The sequence below is a fragment of the Eptatretus burgeri genome, chromosome 10, assembly GCF_056783735.1.
Source record: "Eptatretus burgeri isolate ZD-2024b chromosome 10, Ebu_testis_v1, whole genome shotgun sequence".
Classification (NCBI taxonomy): Eukaryota; Metazoa; Chordata; class Myxini; order Myxiniformes; family Myxinidae; genus Eptatretus; species Eptatretus burgeri.
This window is the reverse complement of record NC_140970.1, coordinates 64,618,768-64,631,940: the sequence shown is the minus strand read 5'-3', so window position 1 is coordinate 64,631,940 and position 13,173 is coordinate 64,618,768. Positions and strand designations below refer to the sequence as shown.

Below are 13,173 nucleotides of genomic sequence, written 5' to 3'. Positions count from 1 at the left end.
ATGCCAGGAGTTGCTCAAAAGGGAGGACTATGGACAGGGCTGGGTGTGGTTGAACTAGGTGGATACTGGCCAGTCCTTGCTCCACGCACTATCCGTTTGTACACATACGAGCAGATACCATGGCACCTCAAAGGAAATCCCTACATTACAGATGGTTATCGGGCATTCCTTCCCTCTCGGCTCTGCATCAAAAGGTCGGCATTTTGTATAGCTAAAACGAGCAGCACCTGCTGCAAATTGTGTGTGTGTGATATTACATGAGGGTGAGTCAAAAAGTATCCACAATGATTTATTAAAAACTGTGTTGTGTTGACTATATTGCTTATTGTACTTGCAGGTACAAGTACAAACTGTCTGTGTCATTTTGAATCAGTTTCAACTTTGAGCAGTCAGTAGTTGTGTCGTTGTAAGGGAGTTAACATGACCTCTCCGCCGTCCATTTGCACCCAAGAAGAGCAGCATGCAGTGATACGATTTTTGTGGGCTGAAGGTGTACCAGGGGCAGAAATCCATTGCAGACTTTCAGCACAACATGCGAACAGTGCTTTTACCTCAGCGGAGCGTGTATGATTGGATTACTATGTTCAAAAACGGTCACACAAGTGTCACTGATGATGAAAGATCTGGACGCCCATCCATATCCACAACAGAAGAAAACATTTAACGAGTCAGCACCATGGTTCTGGATAACCGACGGTCGACGATTGACGAAGTGGCACAACATCTGAACATCAGTCATGGTTCTGCTTATGAAATCAGCAAAAGCCGACTTGGCTTTCATGAAGTTTCTGCAAGATGGGTTCCAAAACAACTCACAGAAATGCACAAGCGCAACCATGTGACAATCTGCCAAAGCCTTCTGAGCTGCATTCATCATGAACAGAACCATGGAGACGAGATGTGATCCACCATTACGAGCCAGAGAACAAACGCGAGTATGGAGTGGAAACATCCGACATCACCAGTCAAAAAGAGGTACAAAAGTGAACCATCGGCTGTAAAAAGTGATGATCACACTTTTCTGGGACTCACAAAGCCCAATTTTGGAACACTAACAGGAGGGGGGGGGCACAACGGTAAACAGAGTCTGTTATTATGAAATGCTCCGGGACCAGTTGAAACCAGCTATTCTATGGAAACGCCGAGGGATACTGTCAAATGGTGTTGCATTGTTGCTTGACAATGCCCGTCCACACATTGCCGCCGATACTTTGGAAATCCTGACCTGGCCCCTTTGGACTTTCACCTGTTTGGTCCACTCAAAGATGCTTTTAGAGGCTGCCACTTTGTCAGTGATCAACAAGTGAAAGAAGCGGTGCACATATGGCTCGTCACTCACCCAAAAACTTTTTTGAGGGCATACAGAAGCTTGTGAACCAATATACCAAGTGTGTTGAAAAGGAGGGGTACTATGTGGAAAAAATGATGCTCTTGTTCATGCTCAATTGTAGTTGTATTATTTATATAAAAATATATTGTGGATACTTTTTGACACTCTCATGTGTATATATGTATATGTATATGTATATGTATATGTATATATATATATATATATATATATATATATATATATATATATATATATATATATATATATATATATATATATATTCAACCAAATTTTGTCCAAATATTATTGCAGTTCGGTTTACTGGCCAAGACCTGGTCATGAGGATGTTTCTGGCTCAAATTGTGTGAAGTAAAAATTGTATTTATTAACCTTCGCCATCTTCGAAGATGGATGGAGGTTACTGTTTTCACCTCTTTCTGTTTGTTTGTTTGTTTGTTTGTGAACAGTATTACGGAAAAACTCCTCGACGGATTTCGACGAAATTTGGTGGGGGGGGGGTAAGGTATGGTCCAAGGATCATGCCATTAAATTTTGGACTTGGACCCCCCCCCCCAAAAAAAAAAGTTAGAGAAAAATTTTTTTTTTTTGCATTTCTACATGTTTTAAGTGATTTCCAACCCCCCCCCCCAAATTTTTTTACCCCCTCCCCCCAAAAAATAGAGAAGATTTTTTGCATTTCTACATGTTTTAAGTGATTTCCACCCCCCCAAAAAAAATTGTTAGAGAAAAATTTTTTTTTTTTTTGCATTCCTACATATTTTAAGTGATTTCCAACCCCCCCCCAAAAAATTTGAGAAAAAAGACATTTTTTTTTGCATTTTTACATGTTTTAAGTGATTTCCACCCCCCCCCCCCCAAAAAAATTGTTAGAGAAAAATTTTTTTTTTGCATTTCTACATATTTTAAGTGATTTCCAACCTCCCCCCAAAAAAAATTGTTACCCCCCCCCAAAAAAAGAATTTTTTTTCATTTCTACATGTTTTAAGTGATTTCCAACCCCCCCAAAAAATTGTTTAGAAAAAAAAATTTTTGCAGCTTTTTTTCAACAAAATTTCGATTTTTTTTTTTTTTTTTTTTGCATTTTTACATGTTTTAAGTGATTTCCACCCCCCCCCCCAAAAAAAAATGTTGGAGAAAAGAACTATCACTCTCAGCACTGTTGACATCATATTTAATGAATAAGATATGGTTCACTTGAGTGACCCAGCAGTATTGGCGGCGGAGGTTTTGCACTCTCCCGAGTGCTCCCCCTCTAGTTATTTCTGATTTTATTTGCATACATAAATCCTTTAATGTGTGAATACCCTGGTATTGGAAGAGATTAATAAACAAATGAATGTATGATGTGCTGATCTTAACCTATGTCAAGAGTTGATTTGTTTCTGGATTGCTCTGTGTCAATTCCTCCTTGTTCACAGCTTGTGCTTTGCTAACAAGGATAAACATTCCAAGCCATGTTTTCTTTCTCATTCTGAACAGCCTGTGGGTCATGTCAAATGACTCGGGAAATATCTGGAGTCACCTTCTTGGCTTCTGTCTTTTCCTGGGCTTTGCTGTTTACGATGGAATATTCGTCCTTCCCTCTGTACAAGCTTCTTTGAATGACCATATAATACATGGACTTTTTCTCTTCTGCTTTCAGGTATAGTACACGTCGGTTTTCTCATCTTCCTTTTAAGCCACATCATCCTCATCCTCCTCCTCCACCTCCCTCTACCCTCCCACACCCTCAAATCTTCTTCTAATTATCACTTCATGAAAATGAAATTTTGAACGTGGAACTTCAACTTTGAAGATGTTGTTTTATCCTGCAATGCATCAATTAATGTGATAATTCTGGAAAAGCAATTTGTGGTTTATCCTCCGATGCAGTGCCCCCTGCTGGTTATGGCAGGAATTTGGAATTTGTTCATGGTGCCAACGTATACTCGCCGACTCTTCGTGAAGGACACCATGGAATCTTTAACCTCCCCCGACTAATGTCGGTAGACAGGACACTCGTTTAACATCCATCCGAGGGACAGCACAAAAATTGATGAATCGCCCTGCCTGTGAAACACCAGAATGACAGTTTATAGCTGGGTTGAGATTCAAACCCAGGCGAGGCAGCTTGGAGGCGAGTGTGCAAACCTCGTTGGCCTAGGCCATGATGCCAGCCCTATTTTTGTCACTTATGTGATGATATTTTCTTTTTTTTGCTGTTCCCCTTGGATTCCCTGTCTATGATCATGCCACCCTCTGTTGTTTAGCTTCCCAATGAGCCTACATTTCTTGTTGCCGACTGGATACTTAACAAAAAGGAGGTGCCACATATTATTGCACTAACTATGAAATTTTATATGGCACCAAAGGAGTAATGTGATAGTCCTTTGTCACACTTGTAGCACATATGGTGTGAGATCACTATGGTCCTTAATCACTTGTTTGATGAACAAACCATTGACCAAGCACAATGTGATATATGATTGTGCCATTATGGTACCTTCAAGTATGCCCTGAGTCATTCCACCTCATATCACCGGAGGCCTCCCAGTTGACCTCCTCAGATTTACTTTAAACTTTCATAAAATAGTTCCCAGGTATCAAAATGAAACTGCGTAAAATTTTAGGTCCATAGATGCGGTCAACTCCGAGATATTGAGGGTTGAAAATGTGATTGTGGCCCTATTTTTATGGTCGTTGCGAGCATCACAAAATGAACGGCTACTTTTAAACTCCCACAACTTTTTAAATATTAATGCTAGAGCCTTGAAATTTTCAGAGATTATTCTTCTGTAACTGCTCTGCAAGAAACAAACATAAAACGGAGTATACCTCTATTAAATTGTATGACCTGCTCAGTTGAAATCCAGAAAAAAATGTTGGTTTTGTATGAAGTCCTGACTTTGAGACCCCATATATTTTTATTGACCCATCGCAGAAGCTTGAAATTTTTTTCAGGTCATAACTGTATGGGAGTCGGATTCAAAAACATGTTTACTTTTCTTAATCAGTCATACATAATACAGTCATGATCCCTCAAAAATTGAAAATTTTCATTTTTCCCGAAATTCAGATCAAGATCCCACCACCCTCTGCTCCAATTGCGGTACACCGAGGGATGGGCTTGGAGGAATGCAATTCACAAATTCCTCTGTAAGCAGGATGAGAATCACTTGACCACAGGTGATTCTCCACCCCTTCACAGATTCCTCACACACAGGCCTCCTTGTCCACCCTCAGCGCACGTACAGTTTTATGCCTCACCTCTCTGAACAGCTCAGCTCTGCCATTAAGCCTTGCCCTGCGACTGGTCAATGGTACCCACTATCCCTTGGGAGACAAAGTTCTACTTCACCTGACGGTGGTTTCCAAGACATCCAAGGATGGTCATCTTGAAGGCACTCCACAACTCTTCAGGATTCCCCAAAACACCCAGACACCACCCCCCTCCCCACCCTAAAATCTCTACTCAGCCTGTTTGCCAACTCCTCAGCTACCGTCTTATCTTTGAGCTTCCCAACATCCAGCCGAGACTGGGATGGTACCATTCTCCTGTATTTAAGTGGCAGCTTCAGAGTTGCTCCTACCTGTGGTCGGTATTGAGGAGCTGAGCACTCCCATAGACCCTGCAGTTCTGAATCATCCTCCAGTGACCACCAACGAGCACATGATCATTCTCCTTTGCCACATGACCAGCGTTGGAATACAAAGTCCAGCGATGAGCCTGTGGATGCTGAAACCATGAACCAACCACCCTAAGTCTATGACATCTTGCAAAATCAAGCAAATTGGTGCTATTCTGGTTCACAGACCAATGGGGACCAACACATGTCATAACCATCCCTATCAGTGCCAGTTGATGCATTGAAATCCCTCAAGATGAGAAGATTATCTCGCCTGGGGCACTCATTAACAACAGACTCGAGCACGACATGGAATGCGTCCTTCACAGTGAGATCACTCGCTTCAGTCGGAGCATTTACAGAGACCAGGGAAATGACACCCAATGAGTGACGAATCCTCAGTCTCATCATACGCTCGCTGACTGGTGTTACCTCAATCATCATGAGGGTCAGCTTATTGGGCTCAGATATGGCAATTCCTTGGGTATGGTAACCATCAGAGCGACCAGACCAATCGTAGGTGTCACCACCCGCCATGATCTCGCCACTATCCGATCTCCGATCCTCAGAGTGCTGCAATACGAATGTTCAAACGCTGGAGCTCAGTTAATCGCAGTGTCAGGTGATCGTCTTCTCTTAGGAATAGGGCATTCCAGGTACCCACCTGAAGGAACCACCTCAGGTGCAACCCCAGGAGACCACCGTATGGTGGATGACACCTCGGCACCACCCTGACACATTTCCCGAAATCTGACCCAGGAAGGTTACCCCGTGCTTTTCCTCCTGTCATTAAAGAATGGTGGTCCCGAAGGCTTTGCCCCAATCCCAAAAAGTGGTCCCAAAACCCCAAAATGCCCCTCAAAAAGTTGTGGATGGATCCGGATTAAATTTGGTGCGCATGTTGGTTGTGTGACAAGGACAAACTGATTAGACTTTGGTGAAGATCCGGATCTGGATCTGACTACTCAAATTTTTAAAGTAATTCTTCACCATTGAGAGAAAGGGCCAAAAAATGATGTATAGCACGATGTCCAAAAAAGTTGTGGATGGATTCGGATGAAACTTGGTGGAGGGTGTGTGACAATGAAGAATTGATTCAATGTTGGTGAAGATCCGAATTCGGATCCGGTAATTTTTTTTTCAGTGATTCTTCACCATTGAGAGATCGGGCTCAACTAATATATAGCACAGTATCTCAAAAGTTGTTGACGGATTTGGATGAAACTTGTTGCACATGTTGGGTGTGTGACCACAACAAATCGATTCGATTTTGGTGAAGATCCGAATCCGGATCTGGATACGAGAGTTATTTAATTTTAAAAATGATTCTTTACCATTGAAAGATGGGGCCAAAAACAATCGTATAGCGTCATATTTCAAAAATGTATTGGACCCGATTATGTTCTCGTGGATTTGGCATTACGTGGCGGAGATGTGCACTCTACCGAGTGCCCTTCTAGTTATAAACTGTTTCCAAATTGCACGATTGTCTTTTCTCCATTGGTTCGACCATTGTGTGTTCTAGTAACAGGAAGTTCTGTCTTGCTGTTTTTTATGGTCAGAGATTAGTTGATGTCCCATTTGGGGTATCGCTCAGCCATTTTGATTGACAGCAGTAGGGTGTTGAGAGCATGGTTCACCATCTGGGAAGCTTAATTTGCCGGAAAAGTAAGCGGAGTTCGGCACTGGACCCTGCCTGAATTAAACATCCGTGGTTGCCGAGCAGCACTTCGTGCCACGGAGTTATCTGCGACTCGTCGGCTTCAGGTTCACCGGCTGGGAAGTGCGACTGAGTACTCCCCTCGCAACCCCTGGACCTGTAACAATATGTTCATTGCCTTTCCTTCCAGCAAGTCTCATGCTGCTCGCTGTGTGCGTATCGGCACCTCGTTTTAGCTGCCTGCTTTGGAGAGGTAGATTTGTTTTGGACTTTTGCTGCCTGTTCCAAGAAAGCATTTTCAGAGCTTTCTCCTGCTTATTCTGACGAAGAAGTTTTCTTCAGCAGCATGAGCTTGCAGTGTCATCCATAAGGGTCATCCATAAGGTCACATACAGTGTCATCCATAAGGCACAATAACATGGAAGCTCTCCACACAGCTTTCAAGTGGGGTTATGTAGTTTGATTTTTGTCCAGTCATTGTGGAAATAATTAATTCTGACCACACCTTGTTGTTTGTTTAAAAACCTTGTTGAGCCTCCCCCTAAAGAATAGGGGGAGGTTTATACCTGTTGTATGTTTTGTTTCCACAATTAGTGCCCCCATTTTTAGATCCTTGTGGAGGATCTCTAAGTCTTACTCACGTTGTTGTTCTTGTGGACTTTTTTGTTTCACAGCCTCCAGTTTTCATCGAAACTTCCTGAAACTTGGCATATATATGTAGAAATACCCTGCGCAGACAGTCACCATCTCCGATTTTGAAAATTCCTCCTCGAAAAAAAAAAAGTTATGACGTCAAAATATCTCCGCTAATAGAAATCACCTAAAAAAATTATCTCCGAAACTAGGCAAGCCTTTTGAATTCTGTTTGCGGGAATCGAACAGGGCATTAGCAGAGATGAATTACCGCACATATGATACATCACTATGACATCAATCAATTTTTATGATGTCGTTCCTATTTTTTGTTTTTTGTTTCATTTGTTTCAGAGCCTACAGATTTCATCGAAACTTCCTGAAACTTGGCATATATATGTAAAAATACCCTGCACAGAGAGTAACCATCTCCGATTTTTAAAAATTTCTCTGAGAAAAAAAAATTATGACGTCAAAATATCTCTGCTAATGGAAATCGCCAAAAAAATTATCTCCGAAACTAGGCAAGCTTTTTGAATTCTGTTTGCGGGAATCGAACAGGGCATTAGCAGATATTAATTACCGCACATATGATACATCAATATGACTTCATATCAATTTTTATGACGTCATTCCTATTTTTTGACATTTTTTGTTTCGCAACCCAGAGTTTTCATCGGATCTTCGTGAAACTTGCCATGTATATGCAGAAAGCCCACGTGCAGGCAGTAACCATCTCCGATTTTGGAGAATTTTCCTAGAAAAAAAGTTGACGTCATAATATCGCCGCTAATGGAAATTGCCTATACCATTATCTCCGAAACTAGGCAAACTGTTTGAATTTTGTTTGCGGGAATCAAGCTGGGCATTAGCACAGATAATTTATCGCAAACCTGATACATCACAATGACGTCATATTTGGTTTTATGACGTCATCATTAAGAGGACGAGGATCTTAGCTCATTCGAGCTTGTTTATTGATACCCCCAAAGTTTCTTAGACCCTTTGGAGTACGAAACCACCATTTAGGTTTTTTTCACCCCTTCCGTTTTTTTTTTTTTTTCTTATTCTGCCATTGCTGTATCTCACAGCTGGCTGAGACTTTCAAAATGCAAATAAAACATATGCTGAATGACTTTTTTAACCTTGACCTAATTTAAGGTCATGACCTAATTATCGAAATCTTTCCATTTTTCACCATAACTTGACTATTTTTGTCCAATCGGAACAAAATTGCCCTTTATAGATAGCGTAGAGCAAGGTACATTTACGCTTAGTTTGCATCACACCCCTCCGGGTTAATGGTCTTGGTCAAGTGGCGGTCTGAAAAAGAAATAACTTTTTTTTGTCACCTCTCAATTTTGCCAATGTGGAATCTCAGACAACTTGGAGTTCCAAGATCTTCTTGCATCATAATAGTGTACCTGGAATGAAGTTGCGCACCTGATATTTACCCTCGCCAGAGGAGAGGGTATCATTTGGGTCTGTTTGTTACTTGGCAAAAAAACAAACAACAAAAAAATACATTTGACAAGTATGTTGATTGCCTCCGCTGGTTTGTTTGTCTGTCCGCTCGCCTCCAGCCCAAACCACTCAAACAATCGTTCTGAACTTTTCAGGGATTAATGTCACCGAGCCTGCAACGGTTACGCATTGAACTTTTGTAAAAGTTGGTTTACTGAAAAGGTCTACATTGGCCAATAGACCAATTTGAGCCACATTTTCTAAAATCCTCAATTTTAATCCGATTAACTTGAAATCTGAAGAGCATTTGCATATAAGGTCAATTCATTCAACAACCAATTAATTTTAAGGTTAAAAGGTCAACACAGGCTGAATTTTTAAAATTGATAGATAGGGCCTAAAACTATATATATATATGTATATATATATATATATATATATATATATATATATATATATATATATATATATATATATATATATATATATTGTTACGGATTTGGAATTCAATTGCACACAACATACAGGTTCCCTTAGTCGGCTATGTCGATAAGTGCATGTTCCCTAGATAGCTCACCTTCCATTGTTTAAATGTTTTGAAATCGATTAGATGCGCTGCGGATCGATTTAATAGTTAGGGAGTGAACAATGGAGATGTCCCTCCCCCTCTTCTGCGAAGAGGAAGAAGAACCCTGCGGGGGGTGGATCACGAGGGCATGAGTCACGGCGGGTGCGGGGGAGGGGGTGCAAAGGATAAAGAGGACATCTTTTCTTTGTTTCAAAAGGGTCCCGTGGTAGGGCTGAGTTCGTGTGCTGAGTTTGTGGGAGTCCCGTGGTTGGGCTGAGTTTGTGAAGAGTCCTGTTCTGAGTCCCGTGTGCATAGTTCGTGTGCTGAGTCCCGTGGGAGGAGTAAGCTTTTTTTGCTTCGGAGAGAGCAGTCGTTCAGCAGGCCATCGGGTCCTGCTTGGCTTGCTTGGCTTGAGGCCTTCGGAAACTTTTTGCTTCGGCTGGCTCAGTGAGCTTCGGCTGCTGCTTTGTTTTGGAAGGAACTTGAGCCGGTTGTACGGCTCGAGCTGCGAGTGGAGGCTTCTTCCTCTTCTTCCTCTTCTTCCTCTTCTTCCTCTTCTTCCTCTTCTTCCTCTTCTTCTTGGTTCGTGGAGCTTTTTGTTCTCCATTTTGTTTCCCGGCTTGGTGTGACGCATTGGCCTCTTCTTGGAGTTGGATCCTCGGGGAAGCGACGATCGACAAGAAGGATCGGCGCCTCATCTCACCAGCGCGGGAGGATTCGCGGGAGCTCGGGAAGGATCGCGGCGATTGGATCCAGCTCGCTCTCGCTGGAGCCTGGGTCTGGACAAGTTGAAGATCACACGAGGTGGAAAGGTTCGAGTCAAGCTCTGAGTTTCAGCTCACCTGTCCTCCGAGCTGGAGCTCGTGATTAAAGGCCTCAGCCACTACTTCTTGTGTGTGTGTGTGTGTACGTGTGTCCGTGGGCCCATCTAATAAGTAGGAACTGCTGTTAAGTGTAAATGACTGTACATAATAAGTAGACGGTTGTAGTTCTTTTGTCGTGCTTTTTTTGCTTGTATAATTGCATACGTGTTTGCCTTATTTAATTGCATACGTGTTTCATTATAATAAATGTCCTTGTGTAAATGTAAACCTGCTCGTTGCGTCCATTCCCTCATTGACTGAACATTTCGTGTGTTGGGAGTGAGAAAGCCGTTGGTTTGCCGTAATGGGGGGACATTTGGACCGATGGTTCTTGGCGGTTACGCCGCTCGGAATCGCGCATGGACAAGCTCGCCTCGGCGGTTTGTTCCGTACAAGTTCCGTCGAGGGTGGAATACCCCGCTAGTTGGATCACGTGGGTATTTAGGTACATTGAAGATTGGCAATCGACCCTACCCCACGTGATCTGCCGATTTGGCGTATTTCGGTTCTTGTACAAGGACCCGTCGCTCGGAGTTATCCGGGCGGCGATCTATATTCCGGGCGATCGGTCGGGCCGACTCAACTTGCGGCTCCGTTCAGAGCGGTCGGTTGGCGGCTGACCCCCCGGCCAGTAACAATATATATATATATATATATATATATATATATATATATATATATATATATATATATATATATATATATATATATATATATATATATATATGATGTTACGGTTCTCGGAACCGTATGCATTCAAACATTCAGCTGACACAAAGTTAGTTATGCCATTAAGTATATGTGTGGACAGATTCCCTCGTGTTTTGTGGGAAATCGAAGGGGTGCGTTGCGATTTTTTTTTTTTTTTTTTAATTGGGGTAATAAATCTTTATCTCATCCCCCATCACAATCCACTGTCCACCTGCTGTATCCAAAGGCCCATTGGCCAGGGCAAAATCTTTGTGTTGTGGCTTGTTCTTGATGAGTCCAGACACGCGTGGAGGGGGGGGGGTTTCTCCCCACATGGCCAAAACCCCGCCCAGAAAGGGCAGACCCATGGAAGCTCTGTCCAATCAGGGTGGACAGTGGCGTCAGCTTCACCAAGGCCCCTCCTCGCTGGGAGAGATCCATAAGCTGCGAAGAGTACTTGACTGGGAGATAAATTCTGGCACCATCCTGAGAGGGTTGAGAGAATTCTGTGTGGGTCGGCTGTGGTAGCTGGAGTCTGAGGTTGGAGAGAAACAGCGTTGGAGCGAGACAGTGGTTGGAGTGACACGGTTGGAGTCGCGGGTTGCAAAGAAAGGAGGGTCGTGACGCGGAGGGTCTGCCCGCGTCTTGCCTTGGTGGCCCATCTGTTGCGCTGGTTCAAGGGCACCTGATCTTGACCGGGTCTCTCATGGGTCCTGTCAGCGGCCCTGATCCCCGTCTCGGACTCCGCTCTGCTCCACCCAGGCTCCTTCGCGGACACGGTCTCCGCGCGTGTGGCTGTGGGCCGAGCTGCACGACCACTGGCAGGTGCTGCACCATAGAGCATCCCTTCCCTCCAACGTGCAGGTACCCCAAAGAACTGCGACCTCAGCTCACCTCCCTCTCTGGCTGTGGGGGTCCTTTGCAATACACCTGGGTTTATTTTCGTCTGAGTGTGTGGTGTCGTCTTTAAGTAGAACTGTTTAAGTGTTTGATCATTGTAAATCTTGCCTGTATATCCCGCGATAAGTCTGCTCTGAGTCCTTTTGTAAGTTGATTGTAAATAAACCATTATTAAAAATGTTCCCATTTTGTTTTTGTCTATTCCTTCATTGGTCCAGCATGGTTTGGGTTTAGCTAGGTCTTTATCCCCGATAATCTGTTCATCCAAGCCGGTATGTTCTTGGTAGTTCCACTCGGCTGCATCCGAACCGGAAAGGTAGTTGGTAGTTGGTAGTTGGAAGAGTGATCTGGTTCAGGCAAGACATACCGAGGGCATGGTTCCCCGGTAGACGACACCGCGTGGTTAATTAGGTAAATTGGTTCTCGACAAAAAGACCCGAGGCTATGCGGTGGAGGTATTGGCATCCACAGTCGGTTAAGCGACCCGCTGCCTCACGGAATTATCCGTGAGCGACGGCCTACAATTCTGGGACAACACAGTCCCCGGCCCACAACTATATATATATATATATATATATATATATATATATATATATATATATATATATATATATATATATATATATATATATATATATATATATATATATATATATATATATTACGAATTTCCGCCCGCCTGGTGTGCGAGCGACCGCGTTCTCTAATAGCGGTCGTTTCGCCCACCGAACGAGCAATTCAGTCGCGACTTCCCGGAACAATGCCGAGAACCAGTCACGGGTGTGCCTTCAACGCACAGCCCAGTCCGTATTCTACCCGCGCGAAATAGGGTCAATCGCCGAATATCGATATACCTAAGTACTCGTGCGGGTAACCTACTGAGGGACCGTACCTCGGCGGAGGCCTGCTTGGACACGAACTGCTTCAGCGGTCCGTTCCGTTCTGGGATAACCGAGCAGGTATTATCGCCAGACCTCGCTGGACCCGATTCTATTTATCGGTTATTTAAAAACCAATTAATATTCCGCAATAGAAGATGGCACTTCAATAGGGGAAAGAGGACACGACGAACGGGTTAACATTTTAAGAAGCACATTTATTTCTACACACATACACAGGAAAGCAACAATAAATGCAATCGATTGATGAAACACGCATGCAGTCATGCAACCAAACAAGCAATGCGCAGGACGGGCACAAAATACGAGCAAGGACAAAGCACTACAACCGACTATTGTTATTATTCACAGGCACTTAACAGTTCTACTTGTCGGGACTCGGCGCCACATCATTCACACAAAGAAACAAAGAAAAGACCACCCTCATAGACAAGGGGGTCAGGCTGGGCCCGTAGGCCTTGGGACTTGACAGACCGAACGAGTCCCACGAGACCATGCAGGTTACCTGCACCCTCGTGGTGCCTTGATGGGGCGAGTCGC

At 43.5% G+C, this 13,173-nt stretch overlaps 1 protein-coding gene across 3 annotated transcripts in view; it reads left to right on the top strand.

Moving 5' to 3' along the window:
* The window catches only part of PAQR3 (progestin and adipoQ receptor family member 3), a 33,319-nt gene that overhangs the window by 5,387 nt on the left and 14,759 nt on the right, over window positions 1-13,173 (top strand). For all 3 annotated transcript variants that reach the window (XM_085898729.1, XM_085898728.1, XM_085898730.1), the window contains exons 2-3: window positions 1-194; window positions 2,831-2,993. The exon at window positions 1-194 is cut by the window's left edge and continues 37 nt beyond it. In XM_085898729.1, coding sequence (XP_085754855.1) covers window positions 1-194; window positions 2,831-2,993 — 357 coding nt within the window. The remainder of the gene's footprint in view (window positions 195-2,830; window positions 2,994-13,173) is intronic.